The 23,915-nt window shown below is 65.7% G+C and overlaps 1 protein-coding gene across 3 annotated transcripts in view; it reads left to right on the top strand.

Moving 5' to 3' along the window:
• The window catches only part of FGFR1 (fibroblast growth factor receptor 1), a 29,659-nt gene extending 6,010 nt beyond the window's left edge, over nucleotides 1-23,649 (top strand). The window contains exons 2-18 of one of the 3 annotated variants that reach the window (XM_063358536.1): nucleotides 934-1,121; nucleotides 10,181-10,444; nucleotides 11,193-11,276; nucleotides 11,733-11,908; nucleotides 13,807-13,930; nucleotides 14,706-14,896; nucleotides 16,667-16,811; nucleotides 18,356-18,552; nucleotides 19,130-19,275; nucleotides 19,434-19,555; nucleotides 19,680-19,790; nucleotides 19,912-20,102; nucleotides 20,247-20,369; nucleotides 20,521-20,591; nucleotides 21,065-21,202; nucleotides 21,703-21,808; nucleotides 21,927-23,649. In XM_063358536.1, coding sequence (XP_063214606.1) covers nucleotides 1,031-1,121; nucleotides 10,181-10,444; nucleotides 11,193-11,276; nucleotides 11,733-11,908; nucleotides 13,807-13,930; nucleotides 14,706-14,896; nucleotides 16,667-16,811; nucleotides 18,356-18,552; nucleotides 19,130-19,275; nucleotides 19,434-19,555; nucleotides 19,680-19,790; nucleotides 19,912-20,102; nucleotides 20,247-20,369; nucleotides 20,521-20,591; nucleotides 21,065-21,202; nucleotides 21,703-21,808; nucleotides 21,927-22,103 — 2,457 coding nt within the window. In that variant the 5' untranslated portion in view covers nucleotides 934-1,030 and the 3' untranslated portion in view covers nucleotides 22,104-23,649. Of the gene's footprint in view, nucleotides 1-933; nucleotides 1,122-10,180; nucleotides 10,445-11,192; nucleotides 11,277-11,732; nucleotides 11,909-13,806; nucleotides 13,931-14,705; nucleotides 14,897-15,897; nucleotides 16,049-16,666; nucleotides 16,812-18,355; nucleotides 18,574-19,129; nucleotides 19,276-19,433; nucleotides 19,556-19,679; nucleotides 19,791-19,911; nucleotides 20,103-20,246; nucleotides 20,370-20,520; nucleotides 20,592-21,064; nucleotides 21,203-21,702; nucleotides 21,809-21,926 lie in introns of those variants that run through there. The other 2 variants (XM_063358538.1, XM_063358537.1) reach the window with 2 other exon arrangements.
• Nucleotides 23,650-23,915: the final 266 nt, after the last annotated feature.

Genomic DNA, 23,915 nt, shown 5'->3' with positions numbered 1-23,915 from the left:
ATTTCTCCCCAAACGGCTGCTCCGAAAACAGCTGTTGGTGGGAAGCGATCTGCCGCAGGCGGGAGCTAACCCCTTCAGCTCCGGGAAGCCTTCCCATGGCGGGGGGCTGCGTGCCTGCCCTATAGATCCTACAGGGGGTGGAGGGGGCCGGGGTTTGCAGCAGGATCTGCCTCGCCGGGGGTGCACAGTGACATGGGCAGTGTCAGATTTTGGTCCGAATAATGTGGGATTTGCCACAGCGGAGCGAGGTGCCGCTGGTCCGGAGGGGGGCGTTTGGGGCAGAAGATGTGGGAAGAAGGGAGAGAGGCAGGAGGGGCATTCGCCGGCATTCCTGCAGGGGAGAAGTGGCCCTTCAGAGCCCGACAGAAACATCTCTCCTGTCCCACAGAACTTGTCAAGATGTCGAGATTGTTTTTCATCTGAGCAAAGTTAAAGAAAACCAAGAAATTTCTGGGAGCTGCCACACCACGATGACCTGGCTTGGGCCACGGGGGTTTTTGTCGCAAAAATCTTGCGGCATGTTGATCCGTGTGGGAGTCCCTCTTCGCAGCACAAACCAAGCGCAGGGAGAGGAGTGCAGGGGAGCAGAAATCTCCCGTTTCTTTAACCGGCCTTTGAAAATTTCTCCCGCCGTTCTGGGAGATTTTGCTGCATTCGATTCTGCTTCGCCAGCGGTTTTACTCTCGACACATCAGCGCTTTTGCGCGGGGAAAACATAACCCTGTCCGTCAGCGCTGGGTCGCTTCAGCCTCCGCGGGGACCGGCCGCCGCGGCTCGGCAGCATCTCGCTGCCCGGGAAGATGCCGGAGGAGCGTCGCCCGCGCTGGCGAGCGCATCGCCCCCGCGGAGCCGCGCTGTGCACGGAGGGGGCCGGATGGCGGGGTGCGGGGGTGCCTCTCGCCCTGCCCTGACTCTCCCTTTCCTCCTTCGCAGCTCGGAGGGGCTGACGGCCCGGCGGAGACCCCCCCCGGGGTCCCCATGGAGTGGGAGTTGCGGAGCCCAGTCGCCGAGCAGTAGCCGCAGCAGTGGGATGTTTACCTGGAGGTGCCTCATCCTTTGGGCTGTGCTGGTCACAGCCGCGCTCTCAGTTGCCCGGCCGGCTCCCACCCTGCCCGACCAAGGTAAGAGCGAACCGCCGCGGCTCCCTCCTCCTGCGCGGCTCTCTCCCGGCCATGCGGTCACCGCTCTCCGTCACGGGAGAGGCGGAGGCTGGCGTGAGCTCCGGGCACGGGCATGTCCTCCCGGCAGCGGCGCGGTGCCACGCTGGTGGCTGTTGGCTGGTGCCGGTGGGGATGTGGCACATGTTGTCTGCCGAGAGCGGTTCGCGTGGGCACAAGAAGCGCGTGCACGGTTCCAGCGTTGCCCGTGGATGTGTTAAACCTGGAGGGAAATTGTGGCAAAACCCCACGTTGTTGGTCTGGAGGAGGGTGCAAAGCCCCAGGGGCTGTGTCCCCGGCGGGGGGTCATTGTGTGTCACGGCACTTGCTCCCCTGTGACCATCTGCAGCCCGAGACATGCGTGAAGCCTTCTCCCACCCTGCTGGGCACGGGGGTGATGCCGGGCTCGGCAGGTGGGGATGAGGATTTGGGTGCAGGGCACCGGGGCAGGCTTTGCAGCGGGCAGTGTGTGGGATGAACGCGCCCCGTGGAGACCCCCGGGATGCTCCGGCGTTGCTCCCGGCTGGGGAATGCCCACGGGGCTGGGCTCAAAGCCGGGGCTGGGTCAGGCGGCTCCTGCAGCCCCGATGTCCACATCGCTGGGGCTGGGGGGCTCAGCCCCGGGCAGGGGCATCCCCCTCGCTTCTCGTCGCTGCTTCCCCTAAAAGCCTTGCAAGGGCTGGTGGCCTGTGACGGGCAGGATGGGGGTTTGTCCCCGGCGCAGCCCCGCGGGGCTCCGCAGCCCGGTGGCACCCCGGGATGCAGGGGATGGGCTGTTGCGGGTCACCCGTCCCCGAGGGAAAGCACGGCTCCAGCATTCCACAGCCCTGGCCTTCCCCGCGGTGAGGCGGAGAATAAACAGAGCAGGCAGCGCCGCGCAGGGCTTCTGACTTGCGGCCTTTTGGTTTTAATTACCCAAGAATGTCTGGTCTGTGGGGTACTGCTTTTCATTTTAAGGGTCACTCCCCCTTCCCTCCCCCCCCCACCCAAACCCCGAGAGGCGGATGGCCGGTGCTGCCGGCGCGGGCACGGCACTGCGCGGTGCCTGCGGTCCCTTCACGGCTCAGGGATGGGGACGGGGACGGAGCTGGCACCGATGAGCAAACCACGCTGCGGCTGGGGTCCCTGCACCGGCCCTAGGGGGGGACGACTGGGGATGGATGCCGTGATGCTGTCACCGGCGGGCTGGGGACTGAGCAGCAGGTAGCCTGGTGACAGAGACATCCCGGGAGATGGCTGGGGCTGGGAATGGTCCCACGGGAGCTGCAGAGGAGCCCGGGCAGAGCATCGCCGCTCACAGAGATCATCTCCGAGATTTTTCCATTGGCGTGCTTACTCCCCGCTTCTGTAAACAACGGGGTTGACAGTGGTAAACATGTTTTTCTCGGGAGATTGCTCCTCTTGGAAGAGGTTTCCTGGTGGCGTTGGGGTGAGGATGGCTCTCGTGCTGCCGGGAGAGCGGTGCTGGCAGCCCCGGCTGGGAAAGCTGTCGGGGTGTTCAGGCCGAGGGATAATTTGAGGAAAGGTGGTTTTTGGGGTGCTTAGGGAGCCCCGCAGCCCCAGCAGGGATTGGGGAGCAGCCTCCGGCGGCGGAGAGGCTGGAGAGGAGGGAGCTGGTTCCTCGCCAGCCTCATGCCAGGGCTAACAATAACCTCTGGAAACATTTCCCGACACGGTTCTCACCAGGGCGGCCCAATTAGTGCCACAGCAGGAGCTCAGCTGGGGCAGAGTCCGTCCCTTGGCTCCGGGGCCGGCTGCTGGGAACACAATGTTCCCGGCAGGACGCGCGGGATGGGAAGAGCCGGTCCCAGGCCAGGACCCGCAGCCAGGGTCGTGCCACCGGCACCTTGCAGGTCCCCTGCCAGGGTGGGCTCCGTGTCCAGCCCTGGGGGCATTCGGGGTCCCACGGGGCATCGTGTCCCCGCATCTCCTTCCCCAGCATCGCCAACGGCTCACGAGCGTCGGAGCGTCATCCGGGGGGCAGCGGCAGCCGCGCTCCGTCCCCTCCGCGACGGAGGCAGCAGCTTTCCCGGACTTTGTTCTGGATGTTTATGGGGTTTGGGTTTACCCCCGGTTCTGAGGCAGCTGAGCTCCCTTCTCAGACAGGGCACCGTCCCCCGCGGCCCCTGCCTCGCTGCCTCGCAGGGCTCGCAGCCCTGGCCCGCCCCCCCTCCTGGCGTGGGGAGGGGGCTCGGGGGCCCTGCCTTTGTCAGGGGCTCGCTCCCGTTGCTGAAAAATCTGCAGCAAATAAAATATTAATGGGCACTTGCAGCATTTTATAGTTACCTAAATTTGGAGGTGGTAAAAAAAAAAAAAAAAAAAAAAAAAAGAGCAGCCCTAGTTAAGGGGAAAAGCCAAGAAATTTCCATGAGCAACCTCCATCGCGCTCCCTCACAAAGCCGCTCTTTGTCTCCAGGTTAAATAGAAACCTGCAGAAAATTGCCGAGGGGATTTTTTTTTCTTTCCCTCTCTCCTTGTCTGCTATTGTCCTCGCCGCTCTTCAGGCATTTCCACCGCCCGGGCTCTGCCTCATCCCTGCCTGGGGGGTGCTGGGGATGCAGGGCAGCCGAGCAGGTTTTCCTGGGGAGCGGGGCGCTGTCGTGTCCTGGCGGGGGGGGGGGGGGGGGTCCTGCCTTGGGCAGGTCTTTTTGGGGCACGCTGAGCCCCGACGGCCGCCCCGGTGCAGCAGATGCATCCCCTCCCTTTCCCAGGGGGATGCGTCTGCCCTCCGGAGCTGGCGGGGGGGGGGGGGGTTTGGCAGAGGAGCCCATGGCTGCAGCCCCCTCCCCGTGTGGCGGAGCCCCCGTTGGGGCGGGGGGCTGCCCCATTTCCCAGCCGCCCAGCTGGCCGCAGGCTTAACCTCCCCCCGGCCCATCTGCGGGGCCAGCGGGGGCCCTGGCTCCCGGGGCTTTGTTGTGACCGGTTCATCCGGGGGGGTCTTGCTCTGCACCCAACCCAGGGGCCAAAAGTCAGGGCTGGGGGGGCGGGGGGCGGTGCTTGGCTCCAGGGACCCCTGTGAGCATGGGGCTGTGCTGCCGCCTCTCCCCAAAACTCGCTCTGTGCTGGCAGGAACATCGTACTGGAGCGTGGGGGCTGTAATCTGCCCCCCGCCCCCCCAGCAGCAAAGGCGTTTGGGGCTCTTTGGCTCAGCAGTAGCCTGGGACATGCTGTCACCGGCCACGGCATCCCCAGAGGTGGCACAGCGAGGGTCCTTGGCTTGTCCACGCTGCTCCCCGGGTGGCCTGCTGGCCCTCGGTCTGTGTCCCGCTCCCCGTTTCCCTGTTCTCCAGCCACCCCCCCCGACTCCTTGTTTCTGCAGCTCTGGGTGTCTCCCCGCCCCTTGCCCCGGGGATCCCCAGGGGATGGGGTTTGGAGTAGCCCATTCCCCCCTGGAGCCCTACGAGATCCCCGTGGAGCCTCCTGCATGTTTGCCATTGATGGCAACAGCCCAGGGTCAGTACCGGGGCTCGGGGGGGCCCAGCAGCCCGCACCCCCGAGCCCCCCTCTCCCCCAGACCCAGTCGCTGCAGCCGCTCGTCCCCGGGGCACCGCCGTGTCCTCTGGGGCATGGCGCGGCGGCCGTCCCCTCCCCGGCTGTTGAGCGGGCATTGTTCCCTCCTCCCGCCTTCCCACTCGCACGCTGTCACTCCGGCCCTTAATTGAGGAGGAAAAAAAGAAATATGAGTCTTTGGGCGCAGCAGCGACGCTCTGCTGCAGCCCGGGCTGCCCCACGGTGAGCGGAACCAGGCCAGAGGGTGCCGGGGGGTGTCCCTGTGTCGGGGGGCTGGCTGGCTGCTGAGCCCCCCGCCATGTGCAACAGCGCAGGGCTGCTCAGGAGAGATGTGGGGAGATGAAGCCGCCGAGCCAACGGTTATTGCTCAAAGCCATAGGCGCCTGTGCGGATTGGGGTGTTCGCTTGTGCCCCCCGGCATGGGCAGGACCCCCCCCCCGGGCCGTCCCCTGGAGCCCATGGGTGAGTGCCTGTGCCCCGAGGGCTCCGCTCCGCTGCAGAGCTGCCAGCGTGGCCGGGGGTGTCCCGGGGGGAAAGGGGTGGATTTATTCTGACAGCTTTGCAAACCACCCGCACGCCTGTTAATTAAATGCTGCTGCGGTTGACACGCAGGGGCTGGGGGGAGCGGGAGTGCCCGGGGCAGGGCAGAAATCCCCCTCTCCCTGCCGGGGGAAGCATCCAGGGACTGGAGGGTGCAGAGAAGCCCAGTGCCCCCCAGGCTGGCTTGGTCAGGAAGAGCCATGGGAGCCTTGAGCCCCCCCAGGGAAGAGCCATGGGAACCTTGAGCCCCCCAGGGAAGAGCCAGGGGTGCCTTGAGCCCCCCAAGGAGGAGCCATGGGAGCCTTGAGCCCCCCCAGGGAAGAGCCAGGGGTGCCTTGAGCCCCCCAAGGAGGAGCCATGGGAGCCTTGAGCCCAGCCAGGGGTGCCTTGAGCCCCCCAGGGAAGAGCCAGGGGTGCCCCCGAGCCCCCAGTCCTTGCCTGCTGGCATTTCCCTGCTGCAGCCTTTCCCCGGGGAAGGGGAGCCGGGGATGCTCATTGCCCCAGGAGCAGCCGGGATGCAGGGATTCTGCTGGGGGGACCCCCCGGGGTCACCCCCCGGTGCAGCCCGGGTTGGGGGGCGGGGGGGGGTCAGCAGGGCGAGGAGCTTTTTAAATAAGAAAGAAGCCAATCCCCGCGTCCCGGTAAGCGCTTCCTGTTGGGATTAGCGGGGCTGCCGGGCATGTGTGTGCTTTTTCTTCAGGAAATACCTTCGGAAAGCCCCGCTGGGGTCTCCAGGGCAACCGGCGCCCCCGGCCCCGCGCCCCCCGCCCGCATTGTCCCCGCGCCGCTTTGTTGGCCGCTTTATTGCCACCACCGTGGCCGGCACAGCCCGCGGCTCCCGCGCTCGGGGGGCCGCACGCCGGGATGCTCTGCTGGGGACAGGGACAGGGGGATGAGGTTAATCTGTGCCGCTGCCCTCCCCAGGGCAGCTGCCCCGTGTCCCCGTCCCCCCGCCATCCCCGGTGGGGCCGGCCCCGGGGGAGCGGGTGACAGTTATATGCACTTGGTGACACTCTCCATCTGGCCGGCGCTCGCCAGCCTCGGCTCCGCTTTCGGTTCCATTTCAAAGCTGGAATAAAGCAATAAAACCCTGGCGGGCTGCGCTGGCCGCTGGAGCGTGCAGCTACTTTTCGGGCTCGTTTGGAAGCGCAGGCGCCATCGGCCGAGGCTGGGGCTGCCCCTCACCGGGGACCTCGGGGGTGCCTGCGGGCTCCTGTCCCCACCGGGAAGCTGGAGAGTTTAAGTTAAAAAGGGAACAGGAGATAGTTTAGATGTGCCAGATCTAACGTGCCTATTGTGCTTTCTCTGGGCAGGCGAGCAGCGGGCGCTGCTGGTATTTTGTTCGCCCTCCTCCTCGCCGTCGCCCCGTTTTGCTCAAAGATGCCGTGAGCGCCCCTGCAGCCGGGCTGGGGACGGGAATCCCCCCGCCCCGGGCACTGCCCAGCCACCTTGGTGCGATGCTGGGAGCCTGCGGAGCCTCGCCGGGCAGGCACGGGCCCGCGGAGGAGAGCCAAGCGTTTGTCTGGCTGATTAAACCTCAGCGGAGGTGGCCGGCTCGGGGCTCGCTCGTGCCCCGGTGGCAGCAGCCCCCGGGCTGGCGGCTCCGCAGAGGGGCTGCACCTGGAGCCTGGTTTAGGTTACAGACAAGCAGAACCTATGAAAAGAGACGTTTCGGGCTGATGGAGCCCCGGGATGGAGCGGGCTGGCACTAATTAACATAGGCGGAGGACACGCTGGTAACGCGCCTCATGCTGCCGGCTGCTCCGCGGCGAGGGGCAGCTGGGACCACGCTGCCCTGGGAGCACCCGCTGCCATCCCTGGGTTTACGGAGCGGCAGCATTTCCGAGGGGAATCCTGTGCATCCATCAGCTGTGGCGGGAGCTGGGCTGCCCCGGTGCCCACGGTGCCATCTGCCTGCCATGGCCACCCCGCAGCACCACCGGCCAAGCCCGCGCTGGCCCAGCCCTGCTCCCAGCCGGGGCGTGAGCGAAGGGTGCCCTGAAGGAGCGGTGGCACTTGCCCAGGGACCCCCGCAATGCTGTGCCCGTGGGAAGGGATGCTGCTTCCCCGAGCCCCAGCGGTGGACTGGGGGTGGCTCCAAGATTTCCATCCATCCGAATTCCTCCTCTGCCCCCAGGCCGCCTCCTCCCCAGTCTGCAGCTCCGGCTGAGGGCTGTTTGCCAAGCGCGAGGATGGCAGGAGCTTCCTTCCCTCCACCAGCACGGTCCTCCAGACCTTTCCGGGCAAGTTCATGGGCAGGTGGCCTTTCCACGGCGGTCCCTCGGGCAGGCTCAGCGAGGAGGTGACCTGTACGAGCTCTTGGACCACAGTGGTGTCTTTCTGGCTAGAGCTGACCCTGCGCTGGCCCAGCATCGGTTCACCTGTGGTGTGGTGGGACCCCACAGGTCCAGCAGTGCCCACCACGGCCGCAGGACGCCAGACCCTGGACCTGCGCGTGGCTCTTCGTGTGCCGGCGTGCGGGTGGCCTGGGACAGGCAGTGGGGGACATCAGGGGACGTTTGTGGGCAGTGGGTGTCCTCAGCAGCTCCAGCCGCCTTCTGCCGGTCGTTCTGTTGGATAAGGAGTGTTTGTTCGTGCGTGGGGAGGGGGGCAGAGCCGAGCGCCGGGGATACGGACGCAGCGAGATAAGAGCAGATACGGCTGCGGCTCCGCGGCTCCTGTTGGTTGGGGTTTTCGTGGCTGTTTGTCGCGCGCTGACCTTGCTCTGCGTGAGAAGGGAATCGGGACGGGCAGGAGGACGTTGTGTCACCGAGTGCTGTGGTGGTCACACACACAGCGACGGGACGTGGCTGCTGCGCTGTGTGCGCTGGAAGATGCCTGTGACTAATCCCTTGAAACACAAATCGGAGAAGTGCCCGTCCTGCGAGAGAAAAACAGGGAAAACAGGATTGGAAAAGCAAGACCCTTACCCTGCCACCTAAGGGACTCCCACCGCTCTTCATATTCCGCGTGCAAATGCTTTGGAACCTCCTGCTGCTGGATCTGGAGCCCTGGCTTTTGGTCTTCCAGCGGCTGAGGAAAGTGAATTCCTCCCCAGCGCTGTTTTCCTTCAAGCAAAGGGAAAAGGAGAAACTCTGGAGCTGCTCCTAGGTGTTTTTCCCATGAAGCTTCTCATCGGTCGGAGGAAAAGAAGAGCGGCCAGAAAGCGCGGTGCAGACCACGCTGTGCTAAAGGAGGGTTTCTGAAAAGCTGGTTTTTGGCGAGTTTCATTGCTGGCTGCTGGTGTGTCCCGGGAGGAGCGGTGCCCGCTCCCCGCCTGCGCTGGCGCCGCTCGGGGGGTGTCCGAGGGGGTCTGGTGCAGGCAGGGACCCCACGCCGGCTTTTGGTGGCGGCTGTGCCCGGGACGAGCTGCTCCGCGGCTGCTCGGAGGGTGAACACACTTGCCTGGCTCGGTGGGCACCGAGGCAAGGGTGATGGCGTGTGTTAGCGCTGCGGTGAGACAGCCTCTCCGACACGCGCTCCGATGCTGTGGGCGTTCGCAATTAGCTGCTCTTTTGCAAATTGCCACGCGGCTCGCTGGGAGCCGCCTGGGTCCCAAGGGAGAGCTGTGGCTTCACTCTTGGCCCTGTGGCCGGCATGCGGTGCCTGCGGGCTGCGTGCCCACCTCGCTCCGTGACAGGGGTTCAGCCCTCAAGGCGTGGAAGAGCTGAAGTTTGAACGTTTCTGGACCGGTTCTGCTGGGCCGCCCGCGCAGGGTTCGGTGGGATTTCCCAGCCCCCAACCTGGACCCCTCGGATATGGAGTGGTTGCACCGTGGAGAGCTTTGGCACCATCGGCGTTTGCCCTCAGCCCGCCCAAAGCTGCCCTGCCGCCGGCCCGGAGGAGAGCTGGAAGCGCGGTGCTTCCTTCCAGGATGCTGTTGAGCGGCTCTGGCCCTCGGGAGCGGCGTTCGCCACACCGTGTGCCCTCCCTGCTGCTCCCGGACCCGGAGCCATGCACGCCGGCCCGTGCTGCTCGGACCCCGGAGGATGCTCACGCTGCATCCGCTCCGCACCGTCACAGGGAGCCTCAGCGCCCACCGAGCTGCAGCAGCCTGAACCCCGCCTTGGGCTGCGGAGTGCGAAGAGATGGTTTGAAATCCAGGCGTCTGCCCCAAGCCCAGGGAGAGCCACACGCGCACCGCCACGGAGGGCAGCGCTCGAGGACGGAGCCGCGTCCCCGCTGCCGGGGCCAGGAGAGACAAGATCACGTAGCAGCGGGATGGAGAGAAAGGATCTTTGTGCTGCGGACACAAATGTCGCATGGGGAGCAGCTGCAGCTCTCCTTGCCCAGGGCGCTGCCGTGGGGAACGCCGCCACTGGCACCTGTTTGGCCGGAGCTCCCCTGGGCTGACCTTTCCCAGCGCTGCCGCGCTCGCAGCCCCTCGCTCCCCCGCCTGCTCTCCTGCCGCAGCCCCTCGTCCCCCCCTGCCCTTCCTGCCCCTGCCCCGACGCGCTCTAACCGGGGCAAGGCACAGGGAGCCTGGCCCGCTTCGCTGGCTGCCCGCTCGCGGTGGTGGGGATCTGCGCGGTGGCAGAGCTGAGCAGGGATTCGGGATGCTCCTGGCTTGGGTAGGATCCGGCCGCTCCAGCTAGCTCTGCCTGGGGTGTCTCAAATTGCCCGTTTCTCCCCCGTTTCGACGCTCCCCCTGGGCCGAGCGGTGCTTGGCGAGAGGCCGAGGGGTGCGTTGGTGCTTTGGGACTCCCCGGGCACCGAGCGGGTGCTGCCGCGGGGGTGAAGTGCTTGGTGCTGCTTGGGGTGCTCGCAGCCTCTGACTCCCCCCTCCCCTCCGCCCCGGGGGCAGCCGGTCCTCGGTGCCACCGCGGGAGCGTCCCAGCAGCGCATGTCGCCTCATTAACACAGAGCCGCGGCGGCAGCAGCAGCAGCAGCATGGTTTCCTCTGGTCTCTATTCCTTTTCTCCTTCTTTTTTTTTTCTTTTTTTTTTTCTTCTTCTCTCTCCTAACTCCTCCAGTTCTGCCCAAAGCCAAAATCGAAGTGGAGTCCTACTCGGCCCACCCCGGTGACCTCCTCCAGCTGCGCTGCCGGCTGAGGGATGACGTCCAGAGCATCAACTGGGTGCGCGACGGCGTCCAGCTGGCCGAGAACAACCGGACGCGCATTACCGGGGAGGAGGTAGAGGTCAGGGACGCGGTGCCCGAGGACTCAGGGCTCTATGCCTGCATGACCAACAGCCCCTCGGGGAGCGAGACCACCTACTTCTCCGTGAACGTCTCAGGTTCGTAGCGGGGAAGGGGCAGCCCTGGGGCCGGGCTGCGGAGGAAGGAGCGGGCTGTCTCTGCACGCCTGGTGTTACCCGCACGCATGCGTCTGTCCGGCCGCTCAGTGAGGTGGGGACAGACCTGCGATGGTCTCCTCCGACCTGCCGGAGGAGGTACCGGCGCGGTGCCGTGACGTCCCTCCCGCTGCGGTGCAGGGAGGAGCAGCTGGATGTTGTCGCCTGTTTGTCTGCACGGGGCCGGGGGGCGGCGGGGCTGCCCGCAGCAGCGGGCACACGCTGGGCATGAGCCGGGTCCGTGTTGGCGTTGACGGAGCGTGAGGCTGGAGGAGAAGGAATGATCGAGGTCGGGAGGTGTCCACCGAGGCTTGGGGCGTTTCTGTGCCCACAGGGTCTCGGCTGCCGCCCCAGCTGGGCTGGTGGCACCGGGCACGGGGAGAGGAGCCGTGCTTGGACACGCGGCGTGGAGCCCTGAAGTCACCTCTGGGGACACATTGCTTCGTGATGTCCACGGGCTGTGGGCACTGGGACAGCAGGCACTGTCAGCCCTGGCTGCGCCGATGGGCACGCACAGCGTTCAGCCGGGACCCCCGCAGCGCCCGCTGTGCACCACGCTGCCCTGCCTCAGCCACCCCCCGCGCACAGTCCCTCGGCACCAGCCCGCGATGCTCCGGTTCCCGCCTGGTCCCCCTCGGGAAGGGAAGGGTCCACGCGCGGATATTCAGCCGGGCCGTCTCTTCTCTTGCAGACGCGCTCCCTTCCGCGGAGGATGATGACGACGAAGACGATTCCTCCTCGGAGGAGAAGGAGGCGGATAACACCAAGCCGAACCGTACGTTGGGTTTGTCTCTGGGGCCGCCCAGGCCTTTGGCGGGGGGTGTGGGGAGGCTGCAGATGCGTGTGAGCATCGCCCAGGGACGGAGAAAGGCAGGCGAGGGTGGGCAGGGGTGAGGATGGGCAGGGGTCCTGCTCCAGCCCGGGGCACCCGGCGATGGCGAGGCCTCGGTGCGGGGAGCGGGTCTGGGCAAAGGAGCCTGGCCGGAGCAAGGGGAGGTGCCGGCATGGCTGCACTGGGGCGGTCTGTGCACCTCGCAAAGAAGGGATCCCGCAGGGCTGCCGTGACTCCTGCATAACACCCCGTGTCCGGGAGCTCCCCTCCCTGCCAGAGCCAGGCTCAGCTGCCGGCACCTCTCCAGCTTCCCTGGGCATCCTCGGGGACAAACCACGGGCGAAACGCCCATGGCTGAAGCCCCGGGGTGCTGATACCCCCCCCGGCTCTGCTCCCCAGAGGCCATCGCTCCCTACTGGACCTATCCCGAGAAGATGGAGAAGAAGCTCCACGCCGTCCCCGCTGCCAAAACGGTGAAATTCAAGTGCCCGTCCAGCGGGACGCCCAACCCCACGCTGCGCTGGCTGAAGAACGGCAAGGAGTTCAAACCCGACCACCGCATCGGGGGGTACAAGGTACGGGGGCCGGGACGGGAGGCAGCAGGGGGGCAGCCCCCAGCCCTGCCTGCGCGGATGCTGCCCTGGGCTCCATCTGTCCCAGGCTGTGCCGCACCTCCAGGGGCCGGAGGGCTCGCTCCGGGGAGGGGGAGGATCGGGAAGGGGCTCTGCAGCTTAGGAGGCACCGAGCCCCCCGCCCGCGCAGCCCCCGGCGGGGGCAGATGGGCCCCTCTGACATTCCTGTTGCAAAATAGCCCTACGGCAGTGACCTGCTTCTGGGTCATGTTTGCACCGGCTCAACCCCTGGGGGAGGGGGCGGCGGGCGAAGCAGCCTGCCTTTGCCGGCTTCGCCTAATCCCCCCGCCGGGGAGAGGGGGTCTCGGCGTCCCCGGGGGCTCCCGGGGGTGGCTGGGCAGCCCTGGGGCTGCAGGGGTGGACAAGCCCCTCCGTGTCCCAGCGCTGGTGGGCAGGAGCTGGGCCAGCAGCCCGGGGGTACCGGCTTGGCGGGGAGGGGGTCCTGGCCCGTGCAGGGGGGCCACGTTTGCTCCCGGAGCTGGGCAGGGGGCTGCAGCGCTGCTCCCCCAGCACCCACAGCGGGTCCAGGCTGCAGAGCCCCCCCGGGCGGGATGGGGGCTCGGCTTTCCCCCTCTCGAAGCTCCAGTCTCACAGTGAGGGTGCTGCTGCTGATGCTTAAGAGCCCCAGCGGTGGGGCCAGCGTGCCAGGACCCCCCCAGCTTCTCCCCTCCCCAAAGGAGCGGGTGGACGGCGCTTCTTCAGCATCCAGGGCTGCTGTGGCACTGGGGCAGCTCCAGCCCGGGGACCCCCGGGTGACCCTACAGGGGGGCACCCTCCCCTTTTTTCATGTCTCTCAGGTAGTTTTGTGGAGCGGGGCTGCAGCCTCGCACCCCTGGGTGGGTGAGACGCCCACCCGGCGTGGGTCCCCCAGGCCGGCCCAGCCGGGTGCTGCGGGGCCGCGGCTTCGGGCGCTCGCTCGCCACCGAGTCCTGCGCCGCGTTGCGCAAATGGGATCCAGCGGTGGCCCCGCGTGCCACACGAACCAGCCGGGTTCCAGGGACACCCAGCGGGAATGCGGCCACGTCACGACACTCGGCTCCATGTAGCATGTCCCGGGGAGGGACGTGGGCTCACGCGTGGGCAGGAGAGGGGCTGCTGGCAATGCCACGGCTCCCCGGACGGCGACAGCAGGGTGCCCTGGATAGCTAATGGGGCCGACATGCAGGACTGTGGAAATAAGCAGTTTCCAGCTGGGAGGGAGGAATGCAGCCGCCCTGGCAGGGAGCGGGGCTTGGGCAGGACTCGCCAGGAGGAGCCGCAGCCAGAACCGGCGGCGGGGCAGGGCATAGGAATGCCGTCCCGGTGTCCCATAGCCGGGAGGGACCTGGGGAGCGCTCACAGCCCAGCCGGGACACCGGGACCCATCCCAGAGGAATGGTGCCTGGTCAGCGGCACCCAGGGGGGTGTCCCGGGGGCACGGTGTGAAGCGCCCAGGCTGCGCCCTGCCCGGCACGGTGCCCTCTCGCCGGCGGGGCTGGCCACAGGTCCCAGCCGGGGGGCAGCGGCTCTTCCCGGGCTGCGGGGGAACAATGCCGGTCTGTTCCCTGCGCACGCTGGGGGCCGCCCGAGAGGGGTGTCCCTGCGCCGGGCGAGCCCATCACGCTCGGCTCACAACATCTGCTTCTTGGCGCAGTTGGCTCCGTGGCGAGGCTGTCCTGGGACAGCTGGGAGCAATTACGGTCCCTCTGTAGGAAAGGGGAAAGGTGACCTCAAAGGGAGATTTATGTCCTGCCTGTACGGCGGGGGCCGAGCTCTGACGTGAGCGGGAGCGAGGGCTCGTGCGCTCCAGCCCACCAATGCCTCGCACGTAACGGGGTCTGTCATCCTCCCTGTGCCCCCAGGTCCGCTACGCGACCTGGAGCATCATCATGGACTCGGTGGTGCCGTCCGATAAGGGCAACTACACCTGCATCGTGGAGAACAAGTACGGGAGCATCAACCACACCTACCAGCTGGATGTCGTGGGTGAGGAGCGCGGGGCTGGGGGGGTTTACCCGGGGTCCCCGACCACCCTCCCCACGCACCCCTGGCAGAAACGGGTGCTGCGCCCTGCGAAATGGGGGTGGGGAGTGCTCGTGGGGACAGGCTTGTCATCCCCGCGGCTGCCCCCCCCGCCCCCGGCGAGCACCTCTGCGGCGCATCGGGTCCGCAGGGCAGAAGGTTCACCTCAGCCCGTTCTGGGGGGTTTTAATTGTGGTGGAAATAATTTCATAGACCAGACAGAAACTTTTTCTAATCGCCTTATTAGCCATAATTCCCAGCTGGGAAGGCTGGTCTGAGCAGTTCCACATGTGGAGCTGCTCTAAATGCCAGTAAATGAACCATTAAAAATGTGATTTAATTTGATTACACTGAGCAAACTGAAGGGAACAGTCAGCGAGGTGAACAAAGGGGTTTGTTAATGCTGACTCACCACAGTGGCAGCCGCTTTGTTAATGGCCGGGGCCCTCGTTAGGTTTGTTTGACCTCTGACCCCGCCGAATAGGTACGGCTGTCCCCATCCCCGCGCCGCCATGTCACCTGTCCCCATCCCCAACCCCTCCTGGCTGCTCTTGCCCCGTGGCGGGGGCCGTCCCCCGGGGAAGGGGACACCGTGGTTCTGCCGGGTGCATCAGCGCCCACCGCAGCCGGGGGTCCCCGTGCATAGGGGGGGCTGCAGGGTGCAGGAGCTCCCCCGTGGGGGGGTGGCCGAGCACCCCGAGCCCTGCCATAAGGTGCCCCGTCTCCCCGGGTCCCGCAGAGCGGTCCCCGCACCGGCCCATCCTGCAGGCAGGGCTGCCTGCCAACAAGACGGTGGCCCTGGGCAGCAACGTGGAGTTTGTCTGCAAGGTCTACAGCGACCCCCAGCCCCACATCCAGTGGCTGAAGCACATCGAGGTGAACGGCAGCAAGATCGGCCCCGACAACCTGCCCTACGTGCAGATCCTGAAGGTAAAGCCGCACGCCGGGCTGCCCCAGCCCGTGTCCCCGCAGACTCACCCGTCCCGAGCTGGGGCAGCCGTGTGGGGTGGTGGCCGCAGGCGAGAGGAGCCGCTTGGGGCTGGGGACCACCGGCTGGAGCCCCAGAGCCGTCAGCGGGGTGCCCGGAGGAGCTGGGGTGAGAGGTGGGCAGGGGGGACAGCATGGTCCCTCTGCAGCCCTACAGGCTCTCGCTGTGGGGCTGGGGGGAGCCCAGGGGGCGAGTGCGGCGCTGGACGGGGGGAGCCCAGCCCCTGCTCCATCCCGGCAAGAGCAGCTCGCTCCTGCGCACAGCGAGCAAAGTGGCCGCTCTGCGGACTCTCGGGGTGCACCGCCATCCCCCGCCCTGTCCCCAGGGTGCCCAGCTGTCCCCAGCCGTGTCCCCAACCCTGGGGTGCACAGCCGTCCCCAGCCATGCCCCCCATCCCGAGGTGTGCAGCCGTCCCCAACCATGTCCCTGGGGTGCACAGCCGTCCCCAGCCATCCCCAACCGTGTCACCGGGGTGCATGGCCATCCCCAGCCGTGTCCCCAACCCTGGGGTGCACAGCCGTCCCCAGCCATCCCCAACCGTGTCACCGGGGTGCACGGCCATCCCCAGCTGTGTCCCCAATCCCGGGGTGTGCAGCTGTCCCCAACCATGTCCCTGGGGTGCACAGCCATCCCCAGCCATCCCCAACCATGTCCCTGGGGTGCACGGCCATCCCCAAGCATGTCCCTGGGGTGCACGGCCATCCCCAACCGTGTCCCCAACCCTGGGGTGTGCAGCCATCCCCAGACGTGTCCCTAGCCGTGCCCTTGGCTGGGTGGCAGTGGGGAGCAGGATTACAGCCCCATGACTGCCTGCCTGTGCCCCCCGGCAGCGGGTACGGGGGGGTCGAGCAGCCCCCCTGGGCTGGCAGAGCCGGTGCCGACGCTCCGGGCGCTGCCGTTCGTGAGCGCGTCAATGTGACTCCATGTTGTTGGTCTGTTCCAGCACTCGGGGATTAATAGCTCTGATGCGGAGGTGCTGACCCTGTATAATGTGACAGAGGCGGAGAGCGGGGAGTATGTTTGTAAGGTTTCCAATTATATTGGCGAGGCCAACCAGTCTGCGTGGCTCACTGTCACCAGACCTCTGGCAAAAGGTAATCGGAAGAACGCCCGGCGGGGTGTTTCCTCGGACCGTCAGTCCCCGGCGGTGGAAAACAAAACTCTGGGCTCTCTTGTTTCTGCTGTGTTTCTGGTGCGACAAGCCATGGAAAAATACTCGGCGGGGCCGGCTAGGCTTTGCGCTGTGTGTGTGTGTGTGTGTGTGTCCCCGTGTTTCCCCTGTGTGCTTCCCACCCGGGTGCTGCCACCCTCGCACCCGGCCCGGGCGCCCCGTCTGTGCCTGGCTGGGGACGACACGGTGCCGCGTCCCCTGTCTGCGCTGCCCTCCCGTCTCCGTCCTCCCGTCTCCGTCCCTGCATCGCGCACGCCAGCCGGCCGGCTCTGCCCGAGGTTCATTTCTCCATGTGGCCCATTGCCAGCATGTTCCGATGGGCAGGACACGCAGTTTGGTGAAGGGTTTTTAACCAGCATCTCCTTAGGTCCGCCGGGATGAGTGGTCATCCCGAGGGTGTCTCTCGCAGGGCTGCCGTGGTCTCTGTCTGCTCCCCGGGGGTCTGGCAAATGAGACTGGGCTCTCCCTCCTCTCTGGCCTTCTTCCCAGAAGATCTCATGTCGTTTGCTTCTCCGTTTTTTGCTTCCATTTTTCCTTCTAGACGGCTGGCGTTAACACAACAGACAAAGAAATGGAAGTCCTTCACTTAAGGAATGTCTCATTTGAGGATGCTGGGGAGTATACATGTTTGGCGGGTAATTCTATTGGGATCTCCCATCACTCTGCATGGTTGACAGTTCTCGAAGGTATATACTCCTCTTCCTCTCCCTTTCCTCCCTCCTTTCCAACGTATGCATTGCGGTCCGGGAGAGAGCGTTTCCCAGCCCCTGTCCCCCCGCCCCGGAGCTGGGTACGGTGCAGCAGGAGGGCGGCGGGGCTGCTTGGCAGCCGGAGCGGGATGGGGAACGTGTCCCCCTGCTGTCTGCTCCCCTCCGCCACCCAACTGGGGTCCATCCCCCGCCTCCACCCCCCGATTGGGGTCTGTCCCCCCGCTCTCTCCCTGCCCCAGGCGATGCATACCCGGGGGAACGTAACCAGGGGCTGCTCCGCTGGAGCAGGACGGTCCCGTGCCGTAGGGCAAGGCCAGCGCTGCCCGCGCAGGGGGGCAGGGAGCAGCAGGGGGGGCTCGGGGGTGCTGGCAGCGCTGCCTACGGGGGGCTGGCCTTGCCCTGCGGCACAGGACCCGTGCTGGGGCTCTGTGTCGCTTCTGCTGCGCTGCCGGGGACTCTGCCCCTGTCCCCATTGATGCCGCTCCTCGGGCATCAATGCCGCACGGACCAACGCCTGATAACAGCCACCGGGGAAGTTTTTGGGGCGCTGCATGGTTGCCGCTTTCCAGCCAAAAACTTTTCCCCGTTATCAGCCGCTGCTTGGTCAGCCGGGTGTGCTCGGAGGTGGGACAGGAACCTCGACTCCCTCTTGCACCTCTCTCTGAGGCTCCGCTCTTTGGGGGGGGCAGGTTGGGGCAGGTTGGAGCGATGGCAGCTCCCACCCTGCCAGGTTCACCAGTTTGTGGCCACACTGGAGCGTGCCACAAGGCTGCAGCTGCTCTGAGCTGTTCAGGGCACTGCCACCTCCTCTGCCACCGGCGGCCACCAAAGCGGGGTCTGCCCCAGGGCACGGCAGGGATGGGACCCTCCTCCCCGCCAGCCTGGGGGTCCCACGGCAGGTTGCTGCCGCTGGAGGTGCTTCTGGCTGCTCCGCCCCGAGCTCTGCCCGCTCGTTCCCAGTAACACCTGGACTCCCGCAGCCCCGGGCACTGCTGGGTGGCCCCCACCATGCTCAGGGTAACCCCCGGACCCCGAGGGACTTGTAGCTCCTCGCGTGGGCTGAACACAGCAGCTGGGGAGGGGACCCGTCCTGGGGGTGTCCATGATGCCCCGTCCCTGCGGGGTGATGCATCCCCAGCGCAGCCCCGACGGGAGAGCTCTGCTCTGTCCCACACGGCCCCGGCTGGGGGACATGGGCACTGTCCCCCCCACTTCACACCTTTCTCAGTTGACCCCTTCCCAGTGCCCCATCCTGCCCCGGCACGTGCCTGCGGATGCAGTGGATGCGTTGCACAGCCACGGGGACAAGGATCCCGGGGGTGCCCGCACTCTTTCCCCGCTGGGGTGGGCAGGCAGCCCCCCAGTCCCTGCCACACGCTGCGCTGCACCGAGGTCTCCGGCGATGCAGAGCGTGTCCCCGCTGAGCACGGGGAGCAGCTGCCGGGGATCGCCCAGCACCACTCTGCTGCTCGGCCCCGGGCGGGCCGGCGGGTGCTAACGCCCTGTTCACGCCGACCCAGCTATTGAAGACACCCCGGCCATGATGACGTCCCCCCTCTACCTGGAGATCATCATTTACTGCACTGGGGCCTTCCTCATCTCCTGCATGGTGGTGACCGTCATCATTTACAAGATGAAGAGCACCACCAAGAAGACGGACTTCAACAGCCAGCTGGCCGTGCACAAGCTGGCCAAGAGCATCCCCCTGCGCAGACAGGTAACAGAAAGTAGAGAGGGGGTTTGTTTGCACCTACTGCCCCTCCTGGGGGAACTGCCCTTCCCACGGGTGAGGGGGAGGTTCTGGAGGAGGATGGATGGGGGGAGACCTGGGACCAGCCCACCCTGCTGCACGTGCCACCCCCTCCATCCTTGTGCCCGTCCGTGGCACGGGGTGAGGACCGTCCGTGGGCTGTACACCAGTCCAGCAGCACGGCGAGCAGGGGGGGCCGCACAGCCCCCCCACATCCCCGCTCGGTGAGGGTGATGAGGAGGACCAGAGGATTTACAGCAATTCGGTGTTCGAGCAGAAGAGCGTGTTTTACTTACTGAGGAGACCGGAGAACTCCCAGGCTGTATATTTTGCGGTATCGGCGTGCTGGAAATTAATTAAAAATTATTTAGTCCGGGTCCAAGGTGGAAGCCTGCAGAGGTCCCAGGTGGAAGCCTGCAGGCAGCCCTGGGGGGGCAGCAGGGGAAGGGGGCTGCGGGTTGGGGCGCGAAGGCTCCCGGTGGCATCTCCCTCCCGGCGGGGACCCCTGGCGCTGCGAGAAGGTAACCCACGGCCCCCGCTGCAGGTGTCGGCCGACTCCAGCTCCTCCATGAACTCGGGCGTGATGCTGGTCCGGCCCTCGCGGCTCTCCTCCAGCGGCACCCCCATGCTGGCCGGCGTCTCCGAGTACGAGCTCCCCGAGGACCCGCGCTGGGAGCTGCCCCGGGACAGGTGAGGTCCCATCCCCTGCGGGGACGAGCTGCCGGAGCAGCCTGGGTGGGAGCTGGGTGAGGATGGTGGCACTGCCGATGCCGTTTGCCGACGCTGGCCACCGACCTGCTTCTCCCCATGGCCACCGGCCCCCGCCTCAGGGTGTCTCCTCCCGCCAGGCTGATCCTGGGCAAGCCCCTGGGAGAGGGGTGCTTCGGGCAGGTGGTGCTGGCAGAAGCCATCGGCCTCGACAAGGACAAGCCAAACCGCGTGACCAAGGTGGCGGTGAAGATGCTCAAGTGTAAGTGGCAGCGAGAAGCAGGGGGGTCCCGGCACGATGCCACAGGCTGGGGCTGGGTGTGCAGCGTGTGGGGGACCCAGCCTGGCCCCCCCATCCCTGACCGCTGCCTTCTCCACCGCTTTAGCCGATGCCACGGAGAAGGACTTGTCCGACCTCATCTCCGAGATGGAGATGATGAAGATGATCGGCAAGCACAAGAACATCATCAACCTGCTGGGAGCCTGCACGCAGGACGGTGAGGGGGCGCGAGCAGGGAGGGGGGTGTCCCCTCTGCTGTCCCTCCGGCCTCTCTCCCCGCGCCGGGAGGGGGCTGACTCCGCTCCGTGGTCCGGCCGCTCATCCCGCCGTCCCCGCAGGTCCCCTCTACGTGATCGTGGAGTACGCAAGCAAGGGCAACCTGCGGGAGTACCTGCAAGCCCGGCGGCCCCCCGGCATGGAGTACTGCTACAACCCCACCCGCGTCCCCGAGGAGCAGCTCTCCTTCAAGGACCTGGTCTCCTGCGCCTACCAGGTGGCCCGGGGCATGGAGTACCTGGCCTCCAAGAAGGTGAGGAGCTCCCGGGGTGCGGTGGTGGGATGGGGAGCCCAGCAGCTGGGCTTGGGGAGGCTGCACCCTTCCCTCCCAGCCCGTTTCGTCGTGGGGAACCATCCGGGGCTTCGGGGACCCCCTGACAGCCCCGTGCTCGGTCAGTGCATCCACAGGGACCTGGCGGCCAGGAACGTCCTGGTGACCGAGGACAACGTGATGAAGATCGCTGACTTCGGCCTGGCCCGCGACATCCACCACATCGATTACTACAAGAAGACGACGAATGTGAGTGGTGGGCGAGGGGCTTTGCGGGGGCAGGCGAGGGCAGCCGGGCTCTCCGTGCCGGGGATGCCCCGACCCGCGCTGGCAATGCCGCGGGCGTGCAGGGCTCGATCCCTGGTAGCACGGACTGATGTGGGGCTTTCTTGCGTCCCAGGGTCGCCTGCCGGTGAAGTGGATGGCCCCAGAGGCTCTGTTCGACCGAATATACACTCATCAGAGCGACGTGTGAGTAGCGGCCGCGGGGCGAACGCTCCCTGCCCGGCGTCGGGATGGGTCGGGGGGAGACGGGGAGCAAGGGGGAGAACCCTCGTTTGTCTGCTGGGCACTTTGCCATGGGCTGGGGGACGCGGCCCCTCGTGGCCACCCCGGCCAGCAGCGCTCTTGCTGCCTGCGTCGCTGCCTGCGTCGCTGCCTGCATCTCGCAGCATCTTGCGGAGGTCCCAGCGCCCGCTGGGGAACAGGATCCGCGGCGCGCCAGATGTGATCCCTCTTAATTTAAGGAAAATGCAATTAGCGTCAGCAGACAAAATATTTTGAATGCAAATTACGTTTGGCGCTGGGACTTGTTTGTCTCGCAGGGCGAATCAAAGCTGTTAGCGCTTGTCCCTCCCCGCAAACGAACTTCTGAAATGAAATGGGGGTGCCGGCTCCGTGGGAGCCGCGTGCCCCAGCGTTTGCCCTGTGCTTGCCCCGGGCAGGTGGTCCTTCGGCGTGCTGCTGTGGGAGATCTTCACGCTGGGCGGCTCGCCCTACCCTGGCGTGCCGGTGGAGGAGCTCTTCAAGCTGCTGAAGGAAGGTCACAGGATGGACAAGCCCAGCAACTGCACCAACGAGCTGTGAGTGCGGCCCTGGGACCGGGAGGGAGGGAGACGCCGGCACCCCAAGCCCCCCCGCCGGGCCGGGGACCGGCACCGCCGCCTCTCCCCGCAGGGTCGGGAGCCTCTGGGTGCCATCGCAGGGGCTGGGGGACGCGGGCAGATGTGCAGAGTCCCTTTCCCAGCAGTTCCCAGCCCTGCAAAAACATCAGCTCCATTTGTTTGGGATAATCGCCATCTCCCTTCGTTATTTCTCAGCGGGAGTGAATCCCGGGGTGACCCCGGACTAGCTGAGCTCCCCGGACACCCTCCTCCCGAAACAGCTCCGCATCCCTCCCAGTGGCTGGGAGGGTGGGCAGGGAGTTCCCGTCCTTCCACCCAAGGCATATTAGCCCTAAATCCCTGGAATAGCGTCTTTGCTGGCCACGGGTCCCGGTGGCTGTCTCTGGGTGCTGCTCCGCTCCCATGGGTGGGGGGTCCCCAGCCGCCCGCCTGGGCTCAGCCCCCACCTCCCCTCCCAGGTACATGATGATGCGGGATTGCTGGCACGCCGTCCCCTCCCAGAGACCCACTTTCAAGCAGCTGGTGGAAGACCTGGATAGGATCGTGGCCATGACCTCCAACCAGGTAGGAGAGGCGGCACCCGCGAGTTGTCCCCCCCCTGCACCCCCCTGCCGGGGGTGGGCGCTCCCCGGGGGGTGCCCGCTCCCCTCCTGAGCCCGTCCTCGGGGTTCGTCCCTGCCAGGAGTACCTGGACCTCTCCATGCCGCTGGATCAGTATTCTCCCGGCTTCCCGGACACCCGCAGCTCCACCTGCTCCTCGGGGGAGGACTCTGTATTTTCTCACGACCCTCTTCCAGACGAGCCGTGCCTTCCCAAGTTCCCCCCTCAGCACACCAACGGCGGACTGAAGCGACACTGAGGGTGGTGCTGCCAGCAGGGACTGCCGTGCCGTGCCGTGCCGTGCCCTGTGTGCCGTGCCCTGTGTGCCGCGCCGTGTCGTGCCCGCGGACGCCGCCCGCGCAGCCCGCTCGTGCTGAGCTATTGCAGAAAGGGTTCAGAGACACAACCATAGCATCTCACGTAACCAAAACCACCCACCTCTCCTGCCAGCTTCTCCTGCCGCCGTAGTTGTGAGCTCTCTGCAGCCCAAAGGTTTTGTTCTGGTGGGTTTTTTTTCTTGGTTTCCTTTTTTTTTTAAAAAAAAACCACCCTCTTTTCCAAGAAGTCTGTGCTTGAATATTTCCGCTTGGTGAAGCCGAAATCCTCTCCTGTGGGCAGCGCCTGGCCAGGGAGCCAGCCACCCGTCCCGGGGCGGCGTGTCGTGTCCAGGCTTACCTGTGACTCGGAGAACTCGCTCGGCCGAGCCCGGTGACGGGTTTCTGTGGGCACGCTGGAAGCCTCGCTGGCAGCACCGGAGTCCTGCCGACACGGCGTCGCTGCCCGAGATGCTCCGGGGCCGGTCCCGCAGCGCCAGCGCCCCCGGGCTCTGCTGACCAACCCCTGGTCCCTCGGAAGCGGGGGACGCGGCCTTGGCATTGCTCGGCACTGAGGGCGGGGGCGGCCACGTACACCAGTGCTCGAAACAAACGTCCTGTGTACATAACTAAAAATATGTATAAATATGAATATATATTTACATGTCTTTTTAAAAGGGTTGTTACCAGAGATATACCAGTTTGGTAGTAAGGTACTAGTGGCTGGTAGATATCAGTTGCTATAAAAAAAAAAAAAAGTTCATATATTTTGCTACTTTTGCTGTTTTTATTTTTTTAAATTATGTTCTAAACCTATTTCAGTTTAGGTCCCTCGATAAGAATTGCTGCTGCTGCTTCAGTTTTATATGGGGTTGTATTAAACAATAATAATAATAATGTGTCGATGCCTTTTGGGAATACGTTGTCATTACGTGCCTGGCCTTGCCCTGGTTCCCCCCCGCCGTGTCCCCCTGGGGCCGGGCATCGCCCGCGGCACCATATTGGTGCTTTAGGTGATGCCGGGCCAGTGCCCTGGGGAGGGGGCTGCAGCCCCTGCCCCGCTCGCTGTGGGAAGGAGCGGGGGGTCGCGCCGGTCCCACGCTGGGACACCGGAGCGGTGCCACGTGGGTGCCCGCTGCTGGCCCGGAGGACACGTGCCCCGCGCAGCCCCCGCTCCCCAGGCGATGCCCGCCAGTGCCTTACCGGCGCCCGGGGGAGCATCCTCAGCCGGGCTCCGCGCTGCCCATCCGTCTCCGTCCCGGCGGCGGTGCCCGGCTGCCCGAGCTCCGCTCCACGGACAGGGCATTTCCCCGGCCGGGGAAGGGGCCGCCTGTGTCCCCTCCCTCCCCCGTTGCTGGCGGTGAGACTCCAGAGCCAGGGCGCTGTTACTTGAAAAGTTTATTTTGCCTTTGTATGGAGAAATATTATTTGTTGTAAACTCTTCTGTAATGAATCTGGAATTCTTGTAATTATTAAAGACTTTAACCGAGACTTTGCCAGCCCTGGCCCCGTCCCTGGGGGGGCGGTGGGGAAGGGGCTGTAGGGGGTCTGGGCACTAAAGCTCATCGAACGACCAGTTTGGGGAAGCGACGTTCAGAGGATGGCGGCTGCTTTTGTGGGAACTCTTGTTTTTCATGGCTCCAACATTCCCTGTAAAAACATTCTCCCGTTCAACAACCAAACGCCATTCGCCGCCTTTTTGCTACCAAAAGGACACCTGCGTGACCGGGATGTGACAGAAAGTGTCTCCTGGGGAT

This window comes from Chroicocephalus ridibundus, chromosome 23 (assembly GCF_963924245.1).
Source record: "Chroicocephalus ridibundus chromosome 23, bChrRid1.1, whole genome shotgun sequence".
Classification (NCBI taxonomy): Eukaryota; Metazoa; Chordata; class Aves; order Charadriiformes; family Laridae; genus Chroicocephalus; species Chroicocephalus ridibundus.
This window is presented reverse-complemented; position numbering and strand designations above follow the sequence as displayed.